The sequence below is a fragment of the Staurois parvus genome, unplaced genomic scaffold, assembly GCF_062004578.1.
Source record: "Staurois parvus isolate SC_StPar_1 unplaced genomic scaffold, SC_StPar_1.0 ptg000468l, whole genome shotgun sequence".
Taxonomy (NCBI): Eukaryota; Metazoa; Chordata; class Amphibia; order Anura; family Ranidae; genus Staurois; species Staurois parvus.
Window position 1 is genome coordinate 6,098,559 of NW_028318264.1, and position 23,739 is coordinate 6,122,297.

At 45.9% G+C, this 23,739-nt stretch overlaps 2 protein-coding genes across 5 annotated transcripts in view; both read left to right on the forward strand.

Annotated features, from left to right (window-relative positions):
• The window catches only part of FRRS1L (ferric chelate reductase 1 like), a 28,577-nt gene extending 17,498 nt beyond the window's left edge, over window positions 1-11,079 (forward strand). Inside the window, exons 4-7 of one of the 2 annotated variants that reach the window (XM_089689070.1) lie at window positions 791-929; window positions 4,378-4,624; window positions 8,901-9,117; window positions 9,211-11,079. In XM_089689070.1, the coding sequence (XP_089545196.1) occupies window positions 791-929; window positions 4,378-4,624; window positions 8,901-9,073 (559 nt within the window). In that variant the 3' untranslated portion in view covers window positions 9,074-9,117; window positions 9,211-11,079. Of the gene's footprint in view, window positions 1-790; window positions 930-4,377; window positions 4,625-8,900 lie in introns of both variants that reach the window. The other variant, XM_089689069.1, reaches the window with a different exon arrangement.
• Window positions 11,080-21,912: 10,833 nt separating this feature from the next.
• TMEM245 (transmembrane protein 245) overlaps window positions 21,913-23,739 on the forward strand; it is a 118,971-nt gene continuing 117,144 nt past the window's right edge. For 2 of the 3 annotated variants that reach the window (XM_089689071.1, XM_089689072.1), the window contains exon 1: window positions 21,917-22,689. In XM_089689071.1, the coding sequence (XP_089545197.1) occupies window positions 22,027-22,689 (663 nt within the window). In that variant the 5' untranslated portion in view covers window positions 21,917-22,026. Of the gene's footprint in view, window positions 22,690-23,739 lie in introns of all 3 variants that reach the window. The other variant, XR_016314854.1, reaches the window with a different exon arrangement.

The following is a 23,739-nucleotide window of genomic DNA, read 5'->3' on the forward strand; positions in this document are numbered from 1 at the left end:
CTATGGTGTGAACTGGTCCTGAAGAGAGTAAATGTTTAGTCTACAGTACTTTATCTTTATTTCTAAAGTGCAAAGTAAAATCAATTTCAATAAAAATAAGACAGTGCTTACCTAACATTTGAAAGATCTTGTAATAAAAAGTGCTGATTTTATATGCTAAAAAGATGGTCAGATGTTCATAAAAACAGTTGTTGGTGCCGCATATGACAGCATTACTGTGCATGCATTTTGTGTGTGATTGAGTGAAGAAAGAAGAAAAACATTCAAAATATTTTGTACAAAATAAACAATCATTTAAAGTATACTGTATCTGAAGACAATTAAAAAAAAATAACTGAAGTAGGGGAGCGTTCAAACCAATGTTTTTTGTCATCTGTGTCTCATTATGGAGATTTTCCTTCATTTCCTTGTCTTGTATAGAGTTCTTATGGCATAAGTGTCCCCATTGAAAGCTTTCCCCTCTATTATCTGTTCTGAGGGTAACTCAAAATTTTGGATTTAGCCTCCCTTTTATTGGCAGTAATCAGGACAATAAAAAGAGTGTATTGCCGTAATGGCAGAACAAATACCTGACAGGGTATCCAAATCTAATAGAGAAGTTTTCTCCTTAGACATGCATTTTTTCATCTGCTATATAATATTTATAGATATTCTTAATTCTGTTCATTACAGGATATATTTTAGCATTTATTCTGCAATTCTTCCTTTTAAATTAGCATGCAGACATTCCCTTGGTACAGAAAAAAAATATACTGTTTTCAATCACACTGAATTATTTTTCAAATTTCAGGTATGGCAAACCGGGGTGTAATGCGGAGACCTGTGATTACTTCCTCAGCTATCGCCGTATTGGTGCCGATGTGGAGTTTGAGCTCAGTGCTGACACTGATGGATGGGTAGCTGTTGGGTTTTCCTCGGACAAAAAAATGGTAAACAAAAAAAACCTGTTACACGATGTGTTTAAAATACTCCTAAAAAGATCTGGCCATAGTATTCAGAACTACACTCCATTGTATATGTTGTATATGCAATGCAGCTCACAGAAACTGCTGGTACAAGAGAGGACAAAGTAGCAAACATTTTACATGAGGAAGATGTTTAGCTTCAAAGTAAGTCATTCATTTATATGACGTTGAGTCAAATTAGGTTGGTTGCAAGTAAGCAGTGTGTGGCAGGTATAATCCCTCTCTCACACGGGCGATTAGTTGCATCAGCGGATTCTTGCGGGATCATAGGTGTTCGGCTACGTTCACACTAGCCTTGTTAGCAAGCGGCAGACAGGCGTTTGGGAAGCGTTTTTACCGTTTCCCAAACGCCTGGGAAAATTCTGCACATTGCAGCACATAGTGCTGTTCAAACGGGAGCCTTAGCATCACGTCGCGGCAAAACGGACGCCTCTGATCGAGTCAGGAGGAGTTGAAGCCTCCTATTCAAGTATATGGTGCCGCACCGCAAACACCCAGCCGGCGTTTGCGGTGCGGTTGCAAGGCGTTTGCGGAGCGGTAACACCATTCAAACTTCATTATAGGCGTTTGTGAGGCGTTTTTAACACTTGGCAAACGCCTAGCAACCGCCGCTAAACTGCGCATGTGGCATTTGCGGAGCGTTAAAAACGCCCCACAAACGCTGGACCAATGCTTGTCAAACGCTATAGGGGCCTTTGCAACGAGTTGGAAAAACAGTCAAGTGTGAATGAGCCCTAAGTTAACAGTTGTGGCTGGGAAGTTTGTACAAAGTAATGAGAGGCTGAGCAGACTTGCTGCTGTTCATAGGTATTTGCACATCCAGCAAAGAAAGTATCAGGGAATTTTTTAAACACAAAAGGTTGTTTTTGGTTCAATGGACTTCAATGGAGAAGCTGCAGAAAATGCATTTAGTGCTGCTCAGCAACAAGTTTGCCCAAAAAAGGAAACACATAAAAAATGCATGTGAAAAAACGCAAATCACACTGCAAAAAAGACAAAACGCATACTGCATTGGTGCAAACCAGGCGTAAAGAAGGTGTGTCAGCTAGTCCATTCACCGTATGTACATTAGTCAGCTAAAAGGGTTCCAAATAAGCCACGTAATCTGCCTGAAGTGCAGGTGCATTAAAAAAAATATCCAAGATGATTTTAAGGATAAATTCACCTTTCTGAACATGTCACAAAAATATTTTGGGTGTAACATGTCACATGTTCAGCACCAGCCCCTCTCCACCCCTCCTTGTGGCAACGTGCTGGGGATCTTTTCTCCATACTCTTGCCACAATTCAAAGAGAGCATGGCTGTGCGGGGCTGTGCCCACAGGGTGGCATCAATGATTGACAGATCCCTGTGAATCAATGAATTACCATGGGCAGTTTACACTGACAGTCTGCAGGAAACCTGCATGGCATCAGCGATCTGCAGATTTACTATTTTTGGCTCCTAAAACCAAAAATAGTAAATGCACATTTTTTTACCTGCAAAAACATGTCTATTTATAATTTTTTGTTAAAAGCTGAACTTATTGTTTAAATATGTCAAAAGGAGCAGTCCTAAAAATAATTGCAGGATATGCCAAACATGAACAGCCTGCACTGGCAAAGAGAATGCTTTCTGACCAAGACAGGTGCACACTTAAAGCTGAAGTTTAATGATAGGTCAGCTGCAGCTATTCCGCACAGCCAGTGATTGCAGACAGTGATCGCTGCTGGATGATCACCTTAGGTCAGGGGTGGGCAACTGTGGCCCTCCAGCTGTTGTAGAACTACAAGTCCCATGAGGCATTGCAAAACTGACAGTTACAAGCATGACTCCCAAAGGCAGAGGCATGATGGAACTTGTAGATCACCAACAGCTGGAGGGCCACAGTTGCCCACCCCTGCCTTAGGTAATCGCTGGCTGTGCGGATACCTGCAAATAGCTGCAACTGCCAGCGACCTGTGATTATATTTAACGGGGCCAGCGGCCGCACCTAGCTCCTAAGAGCTGCAGAAGGGATCTCTGATTGTTGTCCCTAGTTTGTACCAGCCTTCATCGTCAGTGTGAATGTAGCCTAAAACAAAGCATGTGCTCGGTGTTCATGTATATTGTGAAATGGTTTTCTAACAGTTATACCATAGTAAGAGATACATGTACAGTGGGGATCGAAAGTTTGGGCACCCCAGCTAAAAATTTGTATTAATGTGCATAAAGAAGCCAAGGAAAGATGGAAAAATCTCCAAAAGGCATCAAATTACAGATTAGACATTCTTGGAAATAAAATCTAACTTTTGTTGACATATTATAAGAATGTCTAATCTGTAATTTGATGCCTTTTGAAGATTTTTCCATCTTTCCTTGGCTTCTTTATGCACATTAATACAAATTTTTAGCTGGGGTGCCCAAACTTTCGATCCCCACTGTATGAACAAAAGATTAAATGGCAGTTGTGAACAAGATGTGCTTCAAATATGCTACTAAGAAATCTGTGCTCTTTAACCTCTTGCTGAGTGCTGATTGCATATATGTGGCAGCAAGAATGGTGGGTTTTAATACCCAGCCACTGCACATATGCGTTCACGACAGCAGGAGGCTGTGTTCCTGGAGCGTGCTCACAGAACGCTCCCAGCACACTGACCCAGCTGTCACTGACAGCTCTCAGGCAATGCTTCTGATAAGGAGCCTGTGGAACAGGCTCCTGATCAGGGGCGGACTGACAACTCATAGGGCCCCCGGGCAATAAGGGATCATGGGGCCCCTGTGTCCTTGCTCAAACTCAAAAAAGCCTATGAAAAAGGTACCAGGGACATCTCATAGGGCCCCCTACTGACCCCGGGCCCTTGGGCAGTGCCCGAGTTTCCATATGGTCAGTCCGCCCCTGCTCCTGATCATTTGGCCACTGTGGGATTCAATCACGATGGCATTAAGGGGTTAACTACAAAGGTAAAAAGAAGGGTCTTAATCCCATAACACAGCCCTAGTCATACCTGGGCATATTTATTAACATCAAGAAAAGCAGGGAAAATGCAATATCCGTTTCAACCAATAGTTTATTGTATTGACGCCTGTGAATAGTAGCCTGATTGGATGATATGGGTTTTGCACAGCGCCATTTATCCTTTGACTGTTTTACTGAGTAAGTCTGGTTGTGTGATGATTAATGTGATGTTATCTAGGGGCTTTACATTTTCATTTTTATTATTAGTTTGCATAGTGATATCATCTTCATCATCTCCTGTGGTACTGTACAAAGTAATAGATATTACAAAGGCAGCTAGTGCAGGTTATATAATACTAAAATGTTTCAAACACTAATATATACATACATTTAGCAGAACCCAGGAGCAGGAGCCTGTTCATGTTGTCATTATATTGTTGACCCAATACAGTTACTCTGTATATTTCAGCTCTTATTGAGAACTTTCTGTTTCAGGGAGGCGATGATGTCATGGCCTGCGTACATGATGATAATGGGAGAGTACGCATCCAGCATTTTTATAATGTTGGCCAGTGGGCTAAAGAAATTCAAAGAAACCCAGCTAGAGATGAGGAAGGTGTGTTTGAGAACAATCGAGTGACTTGTCGGTTTAAACGCCCTGTGTACGTTCCCAGAGATGAGACAATCGTGGATTTGCACTTAAGTTGGTACTATCTGTTTGCCTGGGGACCAGCAATTCAAGGTAAGAAATTCATAATAATCTGTTTATGTTGTGATATGTTACAGATTTACAACTATTATTAGTATTAGCCTCCATTCACACAGGCACTTGAGACCCATACACTGTAAATGAGGTGTTGGTATTTGTGGCTGTAGCTGCTTGGAACTGTGTGCAGGCTGCCTATGGTAAGTGAATGCAGACGCAGTGGTTGTACAGACACAGCCGCACGGCCAAATTTGACAGGCGTGTAGGAGCAGGTGTGAGGCTCTGAATGTAGATGCTGGGATAGCACAACTCCTACTGTACTTTCTGGTTGCTCAGGATCCTATAGACCCCCAGCCTGTAGTAGTGTCCGTACCAACCACACAATACACAGCCCCAGACCTTGTGTTGTGAATAGCCAGAAAGAGAGCGGGGTCAATGAGACCTGCAGAGCTTACATCCTTTGCCTGCATTCACACCTGAGCAGGGGCGGACTGACCATTTGGAAACTCAGGCACTGCCTGAGGGCCCGGGGTCAGTAGGGGGCCCCATGAGATGCCCCTGGTACCTTTTTCATAGGCTTTTTTGAATTTGGGCAAGGACACAGGGGCCCCATGATCCCGTATTGCCCGGGGGCCCCATGAGTTGTCAGTCCGCCCCTGCACCTGAGTGTAGCGATTTACTGGTGTTTTTATTTGAGAGTTTTTGAGCATTTTTGGAAGTGTATTACAAGCATTTTACAGCTTCAGGCATTCTTGTTTAGCCAACAGAAAGCACTAGAGCAGTGGTTCTCAACCTTCCTAATGCCGTGACCCTTTAATACAGTTCCTCATGTTGTGGTGACCCCCAACCATAAAATTATTTACCCAGTAATTATAATTCATGAGTGTCGTTTTACCTCCAATACTGCTGCTTTCAACACAGTAGCTGCTTTTAACAGAGTAGCTGCTTTCAACACAGCAGGTGCTTTCTACACAGTAGCTGCTCTTTACACATCGGAAATATGTGTTTTCTGCTGGTCTTAGGGGACCCCTGTGAAAGAGTCGTTCGACCCCAAAAGGGGTCGTGACCCACAGGTTGAGAACCACTGCACTAGAGGGAGGAGAGGGGGAGGAAATTAGGGGTAGAGAGTTTGAGCAGAAAATGTACTACAAAATGCTTGCAAAATGCTCAAGTCACATGTTTTCAGGCGTTTCTATTGAAGTCTATGAGACCAAAAACGTTTGAAATCTGGCAAAAAGAAGCTCATGTACTTTTTTTTTTTTTGTTTTGCTTCAGGCGACAGAATGCTAATATGTGAACAGAGGCCATTAAAATGAATGGGATTTGGCTTGTTGAGCGTTTAAGAGCTACTTGCTTCAAGCAGAAAATAGCTCAGGTGTGAATGCAGCCTAAGTGGCCAGGAAGTACAGCGGGAGCCATACCAGTCCTGGCATATAGACAAACTGATTGGTAGCACATAGAAGTAAACTGGCATGACAATGATTTGCTTCTGAGGAAAAGGAATTTGTTGCTGCTATAAACTAGCTTAATTATGCCCAGATTTGGTTTTCAAACATATTAGAGATGCTCTGATACCCTTTGTTAATCGGTGAGTATGAGTACTGATACTTTAGGTCAACTACACGCTGATACCGATTACCGATACTTTGTGGTGCAATTTGCGTCAATACAAAATGTATGCGTGCAAATTGCTCCGCAAAGAATAGCGTGCGATTCCTGCCAAAATCGCATGTGGTTTCACCACTGCCTCGGTGTGAACTCAGGCTGTCCTAGCCGGACTTCACACAGGAGTGGTGCAGGGAGGTTTCCTGCAGCAGATAGTGGGCATGTGGGGATGTATACTATGGTGGCAGATGCTCCATATTCTCAGTGTTAGGAGAGAAGAAAAAGAGGCGGGGATTAAAAATGCCCGCTACTTTTTCTCCTCTCCTTGCAGGTATGACAGTTCGGGCTAGAGGGCTTTTCATTGGTCAGCACCAGCACATAGACGGTGCTGACTAATCAGATGCCATCTTGCCCATACTGTCATCCCTGTAAGGAGAGGAGAAAAAGCTGCTTCACAGGTCTAGAGATTTTAAATTCCTGCAGCTTTCTCTCCTCTCCTTGCAGCAATGATAGTGCGGCTAGGCTGCATCTGATTGGTCTGCACAGTCGATGTGACTGTTGACCAATCAAAAGCCCTCTAGCCCAAACTGTCATCCCTGCATGGAGAGCAGAGAAAGCGGTGGGGATTTCTAATCCCCGACGCTTTTTCTCCTCTCCTCCTGCTGATAATATGGACCATCCACTTCCATAGTATACATCCCCACAAGCCCACTCTCCTCTCAGCATGGGATGCCTGCAGGGAGATTTCCCGCACCTCCTCCCTCTCTCCTGTGTGAACTCAAACTATGACAAATCTATGACAAACTATGACAGGAGCAGTGGGGAAAACGCATGTAATTTGAACAGGAATTGCATTTCTGTTCAAATTGCATGCTAATCTTTGTGGTGCAATGCTTGAGGGCCCAGGGTCAGTAGGGGGCCCCATGAAATGCCCCTGATACCTTTTTATAGGCTTTTTTGGGTGTGCTTTGAGTATTTTGATGCAAATCGCATCTCAGAGTATCGGTTTTTTCGATATCATAGATATTTCTTTATTCATGCTTTTTTTCCTTTCACCTGGTAATCCTACAAGTAACACACTTTCTGTCCCTTCATTTCTACACTCATTGCTCCATTGTATCTATGGGGGCCTTTGCCTCGTCGCCTTTTGTTCATTTTCATTACATGGTGGCTTTATGGGACTGGCAGGGGCGGACTGACCATTCGAGCACTTGGGCACTGCCCGAGGGCCCGGGGTCAGTAGGGGGCCCCATGAAATGCCCGATTACCTTTTTTATAGGCTTTTTTGGGTGTGCTTTGAGTGTGGGCAAGGACACAAGGGCCCCATGATCCCCTATTGCCCGGGGGCCCCATGAGTTGTCAGTCTGCCCCTGGGGACTGGTATTTTACACAATAAAGATAAGATTCATTGTGCTTTCTTTAAAGCTCACAGGGAGTGGCAAGGACACTGCATATCTGGCAAATTAATGGATAAGTTCACCTTTTGGAGTATGTTACACGTTACACCCATATTTAGGGTGTAGCATGTAACATGCTCCAGCACATGTCTTCCTCACCCTCACCCCATCTCCAAACCACTACAAGTCGTCTTCCACTGCGGCAGATGGCTTGTAGTCCTCCATGAACGGCAAGGGCAGTGATAAGCTCACTGGTAGTTCATTCACAAGCCCTGCACCTTTCAAACTGACAGTCTGCATGGCTTGTCTGCAGAAGCCTGACATTGCACCCCGGATCCACTGCTTACAGGTACAATGCTTTGCAGGCTCATATGGGAATATTAATAAATGCACTTTTTTCTGCAAAAATACGTGCCTGTATTATTTTTTCCCAATAGGTGACCTTAGAGTCTTTAACAGGTATTTTCTGTGCTTTCTAAAAATGTTTTTTGCCTGAAAACCAAAAACTAATGCAGCCACCACATCTAAGCACTGGTAAGCTGAAATATATGAAATATAGTTGTTTTTGGGTTCTGATGCACGTTCAGTAGTAATTTTCCCTACAATTCCATTATCATGAATTGTGCTCATGGAGATTGCATACAGTTACATGAGTAAGGTTAAATATATATGTGAAGCATATAAAAAATAAGGTAAAAAAAGATTAAGTATATGCCTGAAAAGAACTATTGCTCAAATGTCTATGAAATTTGAAAATGCTCTTGCTAAAAAAAAAGACTTTTGCTGCCTAGAACATACCACCATTATGTACAGAGCTATTACCATCAAATCCCTATCTTCTCCCCACACCCAGCCTGTTGGAAAGGAATGCTATAATTCTCTGCACATCACAACTCAACATCCAAATACATGAGTGTTTACTTTCACTGCGATTACATATTACGTATGCATCACATGTCACTTCATCCTGCTCTTCAATGCACTTCTAGTCCTTTCTGTTACCAGCCAGATCCAGAACAGACTGACAGACTTGTGATAAAGACTTTTATGTATGCTGTTAATGTGAATTACTGTGAATTTTTTTTTTTCGGTATTTTAAAGCCCAACTGAACTTTAAGTTTAAATCCGAATGTTATTTAAACTGAACGTTGAAATTGAGCTTTAATGCAGTAAAAGGATGTTGCATTTATGGTGCTGGCTGGGGATTTTGTATGGAGAAACCCAGCAACCAAATCCCTTTGCAGTTTTAAAACACAAGTTTTCATACATAAAGTCATGATATAATTGATATCTTTCTTGCAATCTTCCAGGTTCTATAACAAGACATGATATTGATGCCCCTCCGGTCTCAGAGAATGTTGTGAGCATTTACCGTTATGAGGATATTTTTATGCCTTCAGCAGCCTACCAAACCTTCTCTTCTCCTTTTTGTCTTCTGCTGATTGTTGCTTTGACCTTTTATCTGCTAATGGGAACCCCCTAAGACTACAGTTGTTAACCTTTGGAAATGACACACGCTATGAGGAGGTTTTGTTCTCTTTATTGTGCTAGATATTTTCTGCTGGTGTCTTCTGCTGGGACAATCGGTTACATGTTATTATATGATTTATTATATTGCAGATGTGGAAGATGGATGTTATGCAATCAAAACATGTGCCAAGACAAAGAGCAACGTAGGTGTTAAACTGCGAAAGGTGACCATGCAATATACAGCCGGATTGCACAATCTCACTTAGATCTACCATCAACTATGTAGTACAAGGGCCTGCCTGATTTGACACTAATGGAATTAGTTGTTTAGGTTTGTCCTCATTCTGCAAAGTTTTGGTAGCGCTAAAGAAGAATAAAGTAGAACTAAAAGGTAAAATTTCTTTTTTTTTTTCATTTTGGATAGAGTAAAGGAAGGTTATAAGCCCTGCTGTTTTTTGGGTTTTTTTTTTTGCATCCCGTTGGAGCGATTTCCCTTCTACAAACCGCAATAAAACCTGACATGTTCTACTCCCTCTCCACTCTATCCAAGACTCAAAAAAATTGACTTTAGCTACACTTTAAGATCAGATTGTATAATGCATGGCCAGCTTAAATCCTTGAATTTGCATTCAATATCTACTGCATACTTTATATTTTTTAGGCATCTGCTATAGATTTTAGATATGAGTAATGCAGCATTTCATCTGTGTAATACAGATGTCGTGATCATATATTTCTCCCAGTAACAAGCAATTTGTTAATATGGAGCCATTCTGTGCTGACTATACAGCCATAAAACACTGTTTTTTGTTAGTGGATTAGTCATATATCAGTAATAAAACCTACTGCCATAGCATCCCACATGATTGTCATGAGACTGTTGGCAGTTGGAGCATAGGGAGATCTGGATCTCTATTCTACATTACCCGTGGTTCAGCAGGCAAGCTGGTGGAATCAGTGAATACTGATGACATATGCAATCTTTGTTGAGGCTTGTGAGATGCAGAACATCAATTTAAAAAGTGACTGACTATGCTTCTAAATTTTCCGTCAGACCATCATCTTGCCTGCTAGACCATGGAGGTATGTACAGCTCCCAATATATTTAAACACATTTCAGACTGCTGAAAATGATAAGAAGTGGTGAAACTTTACAGTGGAACTAAACCTTCCTCTCCTTTTCAGCCAAGGAAGCTGCCATCTTAGCCTCTGTTTGACCTACAACAGCCATGATGCTGCACGTGATCAGTTATGACCTCACCCATTTGTTGGTTTGACAGTTTGGTTGAGAGTACAAGCAAATGTAACAGTTACCATTCCTGCCATGCCGGGAATGTAACTGTCTTTTGAAACTGTTAAATCAATTGGATTAGTTATGCTTTAAATAACAACCTTTTCTTTATGTTACAACACTTTTCAAAACAACAAAAATTACATATTTAACATTTTTTTTGTTACTTGCTATATATTACATCAACTATACACAGCACAGTAGTGAATCACTAAATTAACTAAAGAGTAGAGATGAGTTTGGACGTTTTTGGACTGAGATCCAAAATGTGATTGAGCCTGCCAGGAAATTGTCACCTACTGTATATGGGCCAATCATCTGCGGCCATGGCATTCCCCGCCCCACAGCTGCATGTTACAAGGGTCATATATATGGTATGGGCCGCAGATGATTGGCTGGGAGCATGCACATGTGGATTGGATTCTAGTACAAATAAGCCCAAGCTCCTCACTGCCAAGGAGGATGTTTAAAGTCTCATGTTTCACAGTAGAATTTTATGTTTCTGTTTAGGTATGGGTAAGGTAAGCCATTCTCATCTGGATTTGACATCTTAAATGAAAGATCCAAGTGTCTAACCTGCTGGTGAAATGTCTGGAAATTAATCTGTATATAACATGCAAGTGGGCTATATATTGTTTAGTCTTTACTAATTTCTACATAAATTGAAAGGAATGTATTGTTTTGTATAAAGTTTTGGAATCGTATAATAAAGTATCAGCTGTTTTTTATTCGCTTTGTTGGAATAATTGCATTCTTTTTTAGAAGAAAAACAAGTTTGCATAGTAGGTAAACAGGAATGTAACCACTGATGCGGAGCACAGAAATCCACACCCTATTGGGCCCAGTTATAACAAATTTGAAAATCAAATGTCTCAGCATTTGTGCTAAAGTCACAGATAATGCATATATAATGTGTGTGTTTCTACTTCTTTCCTTCCGCAGGCCGAATGTAACATTCCCTAACATCCGATCCTAAGAGCAAATGACCTTAAGAACATTTGCCCAGATAAGTTAAAGTGGTTCTAAAGGTAGAAGGTTTTTTTACCTTACTGCATTCTATGTAGTAAGGTAAAAAAGCTTATGAGTGCAGCTCCCCCCTCAGCCCCCCCCATACCTACCTGAGCTCCATGTCGATCCAGTGATGTGCATGAGATCTCTCTCATTGGACCATTGGCTCCTGCTGCTATCAATCACAGCCAGTGAGCCAATCAGCGGGGAGAAAAAGGAGAGAAGCGCCTCTAAGTGCAATAAGTCTTTTAATTCAAGTCTAAATGTAGAAACACTCACATGTGTGAAGTAATCATAAGCATAAAAACCGTGGTTACCAATCGTTAACGGTGGGGTGGTAACCCGGGTGAAGAGCCGTCATCTCTCTGCGATGTGGGGAGGTCAGCTCTCGGCTGGAACAGCGTGGTGGCTGGAGGGGGAACAGCGGTGAGGCCAGCCTTCATGCACGTCCTCCCTCAGAGCCGGATGGAACGCACGCTGGAACGTAGCGGCGGCGTGGCCGTGATGACGTCAGATCCCAGGGTGCACTGCGACGTGTTTCGGAGCATGCACTGGCCGTGGAAGGCGGAAGTGCACTCCTTTTTCAAGCTTGACCTCCCCACATCGCAGAGAGATGACGGCTCTTCACCCGGGTTACCACCCCACCGTTAACTATTGTTAACCACGGTTTTTATGCTTATGATTACTTCACACATGTGAGTGTTTCTACATTTAGACTTGAATTAAAAGACTTATTGCACTTAGAGGCGCTTCTCTCCTTTTTCTCATCTACAGAAGTTGCTACAGCTTATTTGGAAGCCTTGCCCTCAGTGCCACACGGAATCCTACGCTCTTCATACAGTAGCCACTAATACCACCATCACCCATACTACCATTTCCCAGGACTTTGCAGTGTTTGCGCTGTTACAACCCTTCCTCATTTTTTCTGAGCCAATCAGCGGGGGCATGGCCAACGTCCATTCACAGGTGCGCAGCTTGGGAGCAGGCCTGCTTGAGTGCCCCCATAGCAAGAGGTAGGGGGGAGGAGCCAAGACTGCCAGCGGGGAACCCAAAAAAAAAGAGGATCAGGGCTGCTCTGTTGAAAATTATTGGACAGAGCAGGTAAGTTTTTTCCCCCCAACGTCTTTCAGGACAGCACCCTTGAGAGACCTCAGCTCCTCTCCATCTGAGGAAACACCACCTCCACCCAGATTAAAATGTGGCCTCCCTACTAGGACCTCAGTAATGGTGTTTCCTCTGGCGGGGAGATATGAGTGGAAGTCCTTCCACGGCATCTAGGAGCTACGCTTACCTGGGGGATGGAGGTGGAGGACCGAGATGCGGTGCTTTCTGTTGGTTTTTCCCTCAAGTAGTGGGGAGGAGGGGGCCTGGTTCAGTCCTCTGGTGGCAGAGGAGGGGGGTCCCTTACCTCCAGTACAGTGACCTGGCCTCCACCTGGGAAGGAGAGGAGTGTCGGGTGTCCACTGGTCACTGGCCCTGGGGGGGTCCTCAGGAGGAGTGCCGCTGCTCCATGTAGACACTGGGGGTGGAGTTTTGGCGGGCCGGATGGCAGGGGACGTCATTCCCGGTTGAGGGCGGGACTTCCTCCTGATGTGCGGCTTCTGGTCGCAGTACCGTGATAGTGGGTGGGAGAGCGGGCTGGTGCAGGGAGATGCAGCCTGCAGAGACAGACCCGGGGCAGACCACCACACTTGGACCATGTCCAGAGTGGAGGTACCGGGACCAGGTGATGCATTAGCCAGACACAGGTAGGCAGCTCAGAGGGGCCTTTTCCATACCTGTTGGACCCCAAGCTAAGGAGATTCCCACGGCCTGTCAGGCGCTTCACTGTTGGGGGGGGGCCTGGAAGGCTATGGTGTAATGGGCGGCCTTTTCTGTGTGTTTTCTGTTTTAAATGAAAGCCAGAGAGAAGCCCAAGCTGCACCACAGGACTAAAAAGAAGTGTCCCTCTTGTAGGGTGACACTTAGAGACTCTTGGACCAAGGTATTACGTGGGTCTCATATTGAGAGCCTTATTAAGGAGGAAGCTCCTTCCCAGGGGACTTGGTTTAGTCAGTTAAGGAGTGGACGGACACATTTGATTCTTTTAGGTCCCTGGTAGAGAATTTCTGCCCTAAGCACAGAGCTCCCTCCTTCCCCCCCCAACAGGTCGAGGCATCGGTCCTTAAGGTTTCCCCAGCGACCAGTAGGGAAGTGGTGGGTCAGAGGGCTGAATTAGAGGAGGAGGATCTGTCCCTGGACTCAGATTCTCAGGCAGACTTATCCTCGTTGGATGTTGCCATACCGACAGGATCTTCTCTCGCAGGTACCGGTCCTATGTCCCCAGGTGGGCAGGTGGAATATAGCGGCTTGGTTTCTGTAGAACAGCTGCTGATGAGGAAAGAGTTTTCTGCTAGGGTAGTATCGGCCCTCTTAAATAGTAGAAAGGAGGAGACTCGTTCAATCCACCTTAAGATTTAAAAACTTTTTAACAGGTGGTGCGTCCAAACATTCTCGGAAGTGCATAGTTTAGTGGCAGTCCTGGAATTCCTGCAGGCTGGGGCAGACAAAGGGCTAGCAGTGAGTATGCTAAAGTGCCAGGTCTCACCGCTTAGCGTATTTCTGGAGTCTCCCTTGGCCAGGGACGAGCTTGTGGTGAGGTTTTTTAAGTCTTTGACCAGACAAAAGCTAATGAGGGAGTGGCCATTTCCTAAATTGGACCTGATGACTGTGTGTCAAACATATGCGTTGACAGGTTCCTCGTTTGAGCCCTTGGATTCGGGTTCCCTCAGAAATTTGACCCTTAAGATAGTATTTCTGGTAGCTATTACCATAGCAAGGAGGGTGAGTGAGTTGGAAGCCCTATCTGTCAGGGCTCCTTTCCTCCAGATTTTTTCATATAGGGTAATAGTCAGGACAGACCCAACTTTTTTACCCAAGATGGCCTTGAGTTTTCATGGGGGCCAATAAATTACCAATGTTTTGTGCTAATCCTTCGTGTGACCAGGAAAGGAAATTTCACACGTTAGATGTTAAGAGGTGTATTCTTGTTTATTTAGATAGGACTAAAGATATTAGGAAATCAGATTCCCTTTTTGTATTATTTTCAGGGGCGAGAAAGGGTTGTAAGGCCTCTAGATGCACCTTGGCTAAGTGGCTGAGACTGGCAATTAGACAGGCATATCTGGCAGAAGGTCTAGAAGTCCCAGAAGGCATTGTGGCTCACTCTACCCGGGCCATGCCGGCCACATACTAAGTACTGGACAGTGCAACACCTGGACAGATATGTAAAGCAGCAACCTGGTCCAATTTCAACACATTCCTTAAGCATTACAGACTTGATCTGGTCTCCATAAAAGAGCAGGCCTTCGGACGCAAGGTCCTGCAAGAGGTGGTCTCACCCTACGGGTAAGTCCTAGCTTATCCTCTCAAGGGTGCTGTCGTGAAAGACGTTAGGGGAAAAGCAAAGTTACACTTACTGGTAATGCCTTTTCCAGGACAACGCCAGTTACCCACCCTTTTATCGGTGTTACTGTTTATTTGGTTGTGGTTGTTCCCTTGTTTTGTGTCTCCCCAGGTGACCAGAGGTGCTATGACTGCGTGCATTGCATGTGGCTCTGGTATGGTGGGTCAGCCTCCTAACCACCTGTCAAACAGCCTCTTAAAAGTGATCCACTGCAGACATGAGAATGAACCATAACACTATAGGCTAAAAACATTTGACCAGAAGAGTAAATAATATGAGGGAGATCTCTTTTAAGTGTATGAAGATTCCTGTTCTTACCACTGAAAATTCATACAGTATTGCAGAGACGGAACTCCATTGTTTCCTATAGTGATTTATGAGAAGTTTTAGGCCCCTTTCACACTGATGGTCCGATTGGGTCCGCCTGTCAGTTTTTCAGGCGGACCAGATTGTACCATCCATAGACCTCTATTGACCGGTGGGTATCAGTGGACAAGTGTCTGCTGACACCAGCCGGCATCTGATCCAATCCTGTACACCAAAAATAGCAGGATGGGGATCTGTTCCCCATCTGTCCGGTGAATCAGATTGGATGACAGTCGAGTGGAAACAGACAGGTGGTCTATTTCCATCTGAACACCCCATAGAAGACAGTGGGCTGTGTCTGTGTCCGCTCTGCAGCAGCAGAGCGGACACAGAACTGTCTTCCACCTGCTCAGTGGGGGATAGATCCCCGCTGAACAGGCAGATCCGCTGATGGGTCCACCCAGTCTGAAAGGGGCCGACGTCCAGTAAACTTGACAAACAAGTTGCAATATTTTATCAGTTCTTTATAACACTATACATATTTCAGCCTCCACCCCCCCACCCTTTTATTTTCCAATCTCTAGTACCCCTTCAGACCTCAGATCAGACCCCCTTACATCTATCAACTCCCTAAGATAAGATCCTTTTACCTCTATCAGCCCCCCTCTTTAATTTTTTCAGCCTCCAGCCCTCAGTGTCTCATCAAACCACAGATCAGACTGCCTTATCTTTATCGCCATCCGTAAATCATCCTCTTTAGCTCTATCAGTGCCCCTTCAGACTTTACATCAGCCCTCCATACCTCTTTCTGCCCCCCTCAGACCCCTCTTACTTCTTTCATCCTCCAGCCATTTTATTCCTAGCCAATAATAAAAAGCCAAATGAGAGTGATTGTGTAGCTCGGGGCTCAAAACATCAAGTCCTGAGCTACTAGCCAGGCCTTAAGAGTTACTTGCCATCACTTGCCCCTACCCACCCCTAAACAAGCCCTTGTAAATGATCTCATGAAATGAAATCTCATGTACACGAGCAGCTCCTAAACTCAAGTTTAGGAGTTTTGGCATTTTTTTGGCAAAGCTCCTAAACTCAACTCCATAAAAGCCTTTGTGTCCAAGTAAACATAGGCTTTTAACAGAGTTTATGAGTTGCCGCATTTAGGTGAGGTCAAATCTCCCTCTCCTGAACACGGAAGAATCGCGTTCAGGATAGGAATGTTTTGACCGCTGGCCACGGGTAAACGCAAAACGTGGCAAAATCGCGGTACCGCGGTTGCCACATTTTGGCACAATTCGCGCTTTCCCGTGGCCAGCGGTCAGGGTAAGTTCGTGTACATGGAGCCTAATAATGGTACAGGGCACACAGAAGGGGACAGGGCACACAGAAGGGGACAGGGCACACAGGGTACAAGGCACAGCAAGGAACACAGCAGGGCACGAGGCACACAGCAGGGCACGAGGCACACAGCAGGGTACAGTGTGCAGGGATGTGGAGGGTGAGTGTAGTAGAATTCCCAGAAGAAGCAGTCACTCTGCTGCCAGCCTCACCATGCTCTTGATCCTACTGGTTTTCAGTGCCTGCTCTCTGGGTCCAGGGGATGGAGGAGGAGCCACCACCACTCTGGGACAGGAAGGACGTGTATTTACTGACAGCTCCGCCGCCTACTGTGAGTGATGTCAGCAAGCGGTGGAGCCAGAACAGCATGTTTTCCTTGACAGGAGAGCAGAGAGTAGGGGGGGGGGGGGTTGGATCATCTCTCCTGGCTGAAGCTCCACATTCTCCTATTAGGAGAGAGGGGCTGTCCCGGCAGTGGGCTGCCCAATCACAGCTCACCACGACCAATGCTCAACCCCTGCTGCCTGCCCACATGGAGAGAGAGATAGATTCAAGCACCAACCACAGCTCCCTCTCCGGAATGAAAGAAGCAGCCATCCATTCCCGGAGTCAAACCCGGTGATTCACCCCCACGTTATTTCCACTCGCCAAATGTGAGCAAGTGAGTGGAAATTTTGAGACCTGGTGTAGCTTATATAACATCGCCAATGTGACACGAAACTCAGACAGCTAACTCCATAGCAGGTGCCCTGTTGCAAGTTTAACCCTCACCTTCCTGTGACAACTCTAAAATGTTCTTTGTACCATCACTTTCTGTACTAGATACAGGCCTGCGGCTAACGGTAGGCAGAAGCACAACAGAGCTTTCTGTGCTGACATCGTGTTTCCAGCACAATGACTGAGCTGTCAAAGATAGCTCTTAGTACATACTATTGATCAAGAGCCAGCAGGACAAGCTCCCCCAATCATGTGACCTCTGTGATATCCAATCTCAAAGTAAGTAATCAGTCGATCCTTCCCACTCCTCCAGCCTACAGACTCTAAAGAGATGCCAGGGCTGGGCAGGAAGGGATTAATGCAGAATTCCAGGTATGGTTCCAGCTTGGACCAATGTAACTATACATATTTCATACCTGGCTGATGCCTATGGAAGCACTGAAGTAGCTTCCACTGCTACAGTGGTCCTTGCAATCTTCTGGGTCCCTTGGTGAGCAGCTGTCCTGCTGCATAGTGAACACAAGGGGTCACTTGCTTGGTACGAGCACCATTCATGGTACACCTTGTATTTTTCTCAATGAATGCAAACCGTTCCCTACCTTGATGAGGTGGAGATTGTGACAAAATCAACCCACCTCTCCACCTTGCCCAATCAGAGAATGCTTTGCATTCATTGAGAAAAATACAAGGTATTCTGTGCCTATGCTGAGTGAGTGACCCCCTGTGTTCAGTATGCAGCAGGGCAGCTGCTCAGCATGAGACTTAGAAGAAGGTGAGGATCACTGCAAGTGTCCGTTCACATATGGAGAAAAAAAGGCACAGCACACCAACATCAAAACCTCATCCCCACTGTAAGACATGGCGGAGGGAGCATCATGGTTTGGGGCTGCTTTGCTGCCTCAGGGCCTGGACGGATTGTTGTCATTGATGGGAAAATGAATTCCAGAGTTTATCAAGACATTTTGCAGGAAAACGTACAACCATTTGTCCGCCAACTGAAGCTCCGCAGAGGATGGGTGATGCAACAGGACAATGACCCAAAGCATACAAGTAATTCAACAAAATGGCTGCAACAGCACAGAATACGCCTTCTGGAGTGGCCCAGTCAGAGTCCTGACCTCAACCCGATTGAAATGCTGTGGCATGACCTTTTAAGAGAGCGATTCACACCAGACATCCCAAGAATATTGCTACACTGAAACAGTTTTGTGAAGAGGAGTGGTCCAAAACTACTCCAGATCGTTGTGCAGGTCTGATCTGCAACTACAGGAAACGTTTGGTTGAGGTTATTGCTGCCAAAGGAGGGTCAACCAGTTATTAAGTCCAAAGGTTCACATACTATTTCCTCCCTGCACTGTGAATGTTTACATGTTATGTGCAATTAAACCATGACAACATCTAATGTTTGTGTAGTATTATGTTCAGCAGACTGTGTTCTTCTATTGTTGTGACTTAGATGACGTTCAGAGTACATTTTATGCCCAATTCATGCAAAACTCCACGTAATCCCAAGGGGTTCACATACTTTTTCTTGCAACCGTATATGCATACACAACATGTGAAATAACATTTCTATGGTGCCTGTTCACATATGTCTGGTGCATGGCCGGTGTGGATTCAGTGCGGTTTTAAAAAGAGTCATGTCTGATTTCTGAGCAGTGGGTTCAGGTGCAGGTGTGGATTACAGGCTATTGACTTCAATGGGAACCATTCCTAAACCTGTGAACAGGATAAGATCCTGAGCTAATCCTGTCCTGAACCTGATATAAACCTGACCTGAACCTGTGAACAGCTACTTCATCAATTAGCTCTGAAACCTGAGCTTCAATCCACACCGCATATATGTAAATCAGCTCTAATAGCTGCAATTACTACAGTGATTCCTTCCACGGGCACCCCACAGGTATGGCATATGTTTACCATGTAATAATGAAACATGAATTCAGCGTTCACATTGTGGATGTGAGATGACTCCCAGAAACTGACCTCTAACAAATGCATGCAGGGCTGCCAACCTCCGGAAGTGAAATTTACTGACACAACACAAACAAATCTACTGACAGAGCCAATTTCTTTTACTGACAATTAAAAATTACGGTTTCCAGTGCAAATATCAATATTTTAGTTACAGACATGTAATTAGTGTGATTAGCAATGTGCTTAAAGCAATAGCAAAGCCCTGTCCTAAAAATAAAAAAGCTTTTCCCTGCAGGTTTCAGTAAATATGACAACTTGTCTGCAAAAGGAGCCCACCAGCTCAGCGCTGTCACGCCTTCCCCGAAGCTTCCATCTTCCCTCGGTGTTCCTATCTTCAGTCACTTGAATGGCCAGGCTGTAGCGCTGTCACTCCCACACATGCACGCAGGAGTCACGTTGCCACAGTACACACAGCGGGCTGTAAATGTGATCTGAGCTGTGCATGTGCAGCTCAGATCACATTATCTGCTGACAGGCAGGAAGGACATTTATGACAGAAGAAACCTTTGTTGTCTTTTCTGTTATAAAAACCCTGCCTGTCAGCAGATTGTATACCCAACGACTTTACTACCACCTTATAACAAAAGGCAAAAGCATATTCTCCTTTTACATGAAGGTTAGGCTAATAAACCCAGCACAGAGTTCCCCCTTACATCAGAGTTTTCAGGGTTCCCCTTTGCAGTGCAAGGGAGAACTCTGCCGACCCTGATGGACAGGATAACTTTGAGGATTCCGATGTAAGGGGGAATGCTGCAGACTCTGGTGTAAAGGAGAAGTCTGTGGAGTCTGCTGTAAGGAAAAATGCACTGGACTCAGAGAGACCAGAGTTCCCCTTACATCAGACTCCAGAGTTCTCCTTTACATCACAGTCCACAAAGTTCTCCCTTATATCAGGGTCCGCAGAGTTCCCCTTTACATCAGAGTCCTCAAAGTTTTCTCTTACAGTGTAAGGTAGAACTCTGTGGACCCTGATGTCAAGGGGAACACTGGTCACCAGAGCCCCACTTCCTTACACAAGAGTCCACAGAGTGCCCCTTACATCACAGTCTGCAGGATTCCATCTTACAGTGCAAGGGGAACTCAGCAGACCCCGATGTAAAGGGGAACTCTGATGTAAAGGGGAACACTGCGGACCATGATGTAAAGGGGAACACTGCGGACCATGATGTAAAGGGGAACACTGCGGACCATGATGTAAAGGGGAATGCTGTGGACTCTTGTGTAAAGGGGTTGTTTGAGGACACTGATTGAAGTGGGAACACAAGGGTGTGGAGGGAGTAGGACTCTGTTGACCACAGACCATCTTTCTCAGAGTGGATACACCAAGGTAAGAGGGAGTTACTGATAAAAGGGGAACCTTTATATCTGTGCCCCCCTTACCTTAGTATAATTACTCCCAATTCCATGTGTAACCCCCCCCCCCCAGAGAGAGTGTGGCCTGGCCGGAGTAATGTCACACGGACCAGAAGAGAATGCAGCTAAGTCAGGCAGTCCTCCGGGGGGCTCACTCCTGTTTTTTCTTAGTCATCACTAAGGGTCTTTCACACAGGCCTTCCATTTTTTCATCAGTTCAGTCACGTTTCTTCCGAGAAATAAAACGGATCAGTTCACATCAGTTTCTTCATCTGTTCACTTCTGTTTTTCATCAGTTTACATCCATTTTTTTACATCCTTTACCAAAAACTGACTGTATGTCCGTTAACATCCACGGACATCCGTTTTCATCTGTTTTGTTTTCTTTTTATGGAACAAAAATAGGGTTTTCTTCCGTTCACAAAAATGGATGATCATCCGTTCACATCCATAGAAATACATGGGTGTCCATTTTTCATCTGTAAACGGACAGATGAAAAAACAGACATATGGAACGCCTGTGTGAAAGGGGCCCAAGTCTGAATCTACCCATTCAAACCCAACCAACTTCGGGAACTACACACGTGCGGCTGCTGCAGAGACATACAGGGGATGGGTTCCGGTAATTGCCCCCCCACCAGTGCACCCATCACATTCCCTGTGCACCAAATGTTTCATTGCCCAGGCCCCAGTGTACTTCCCTCCAGCAACATATGTCACATTTACCTTTCCCTTCCTTGAATGAACACGAGTGATCAGTACTGATGACGCACTGTGTTCATTCAAACTGAAGCATAGTAAACTGTGGGGTTTTCTTTTGGGGGGTCCCTATCAGATTGGCTGTATGGGGCCCCGTGGCTTCTAACAGCAGCCCTGAATGCATGGCAGACATGACTACCCCTTAGTACAGGATCATGGACGTCCATAGAACATGACAACTCATTTCATCAGGAATAGTATGTGACAGGGGCAGACTGACAACTCATGGGGCCCCGTGCAATAGGGGATCATGGGGCCCCTATGTCCTTGCCCAAACTCAAAAAAGCCTATGAAAAAGGTACCAGGGGCATCTCATGGAGCCCCCTACTGACCCTGGGCCCTCAGGCAGTGCCCGAGTTTCCAAATGGTCAGTCCGCCCGATATGTGACAATCCCAGGCCTCCTAGGAGGAAGCGCTCCGTCCTGCGCACATCACACAATGCAGCCTTGTATAGCAGTCACAGGCCGGTCACACAAAAGCGTCCCTCTCCTCCCATTCTCCGCCTTTATTCCGTCCCGCTACAATTACACAGATCATGGCCCGCCCACTCCCTCCAAGCTCCACCCCCTACGCATTGACTGACCCTTAGCCACACCTAATCCCTCCCAGCTAACACGAGAGGGTCCGCCCTCCTCGCTATCCCCGCCTACTCCCTCCAAAACATCAGCACTTGCCCCGATACCCATCTCAGGCCACCCTATTGGAGCGCCCTCCACGCAGACGGCTCCACCCCATCCCACGCCCCTAGCTGATATCACCCCTGTAAAGCGGCCGCCCGATGGCTACAGTGGGCGTGTCCCAAACAAGGAAGCCCGAGGTGCCCCCCTCAGACATGGATGATCATGAAGAGAACGGCGGCGCTTCGTTGGCCGCACATGGCAGCTCCCCCCGAGGCGGGCAGAGTGAGGCGCCCATGGTTGACACCCCCACAGCGGCCCGACACCTCTTCCAAAGCCTGTCCCGGAACCCGCCGGGCCCTCTACCACTTTCCCAGGGACTGCCGCTTCGCTTCGACCGGAACATCAAACAAGCGTTCTACAACACTGGGGCCCTGCTGTTCGCGGCCGGCTGCTGCGGGGCTGCCATCCTGGTGTACTTCATCCTGGAGGCCTTCCTCCGGCCACTGCTATGGGCAGCACTTTGCGGCACCTTCCTCCATCCCTTCAAACACACTCTGACAGGTGCCTGCCGCCGCTGGCTGGCCCGGATCCAGCGCCAGGGCTCGCCCATTGTCCTGGCCACCTTCTTGTTACCCGTCAGCTTCATCAACCACAGTCTGGAGGCCCTGGGGGAGCTGCTGGCCCGGAGACTGCCATTGCTGGCCGGGGCGCCTCTCCTCTATATGCTCTACTGGGCGGCCAGCTACCTGGGAGTGCGACACCTGCTGGGCGCCTTGTGTGGTGTCATCTGCGGGGCCCTGGACTACTTCAGCTCCCAGTGGGTGAGTGGACTGTCCTGTACAATGGGGATCTCCTCTCATCAGGGGAAGGGGCCACCTCCAGGGGGCTTCACATCTGCTCTTGGCTGGACCAGAACGTGTCAAAACGTCAAGTGGAATTCCAATACAAAGTCCCCGGTCACACCGCTGCAACTTATCGTGTGATGGTTCCAACTAGCATGACAAGTTGCACCCTCACTGTCCTCAATGGAAGCAGTCATATGGTGCGATTCCGTCTCCATCGGAGTCTCAACAACCTTGACAGTACTTCATGCATTACTGTTTGTAAGTTCAGGTGCGACCTGCATAGACCTCTGTACATGAAGTCAGAGTTCTCTTCCAAGTTGTACCTGAAATCACTGACCTCTGACTTTACAATCGTAGCAAATCAGGGCTTGGTGTGACCGAAGACTTGGTTTAAAGGATATATAGATAAAACTAACTCCTGCGCCAGTAAGTACAGATGATCAATTTAAGCAGCCAGCCCTGAAAATGCCACAACCACGGCACCAAAACGGTGAACTAAAATATAAACAAACAGTACAGCGCTAAGGGTCACAAATATAAATGTATATATAGTTAAGCAGTCACACAAGCCACTCAATAGTGTGTGGCCTGGGTTGTCATAAACATATGCACACATAAAGATATCATAGGTGTGAAGTGAAACACACGCAAAAAAGGATCTCATGCATTACAGTGACGCAAAAATAACTTTGTGACTAGTGTCCATGTGCATATAACGGATTCCATGCAGATGTGAACTGCAATGTGCCAATCCTCTATAGCTGGGGTGCCCCCTCACCTTCCTGCCCAGGCCCCTAAGGACCAATGAGCCTTGAGTAATGCAGTGGGTGTCCCTCCGGATGTAAGATGGATCACTCCAACAATGGTGGTGGAACTCCCTCCTCTTGGCTATACCATAAATCGTAGGTGGTACCAGTATATGACTCTCCAGAAGGATCACCTGTCTGCCCGTATCCGCCTCCTCTCTCCTGCCGGGAGAGAGGAGGCGGATACGGGCAGACAGGTGATCCTTCTGGAGAGTCATAT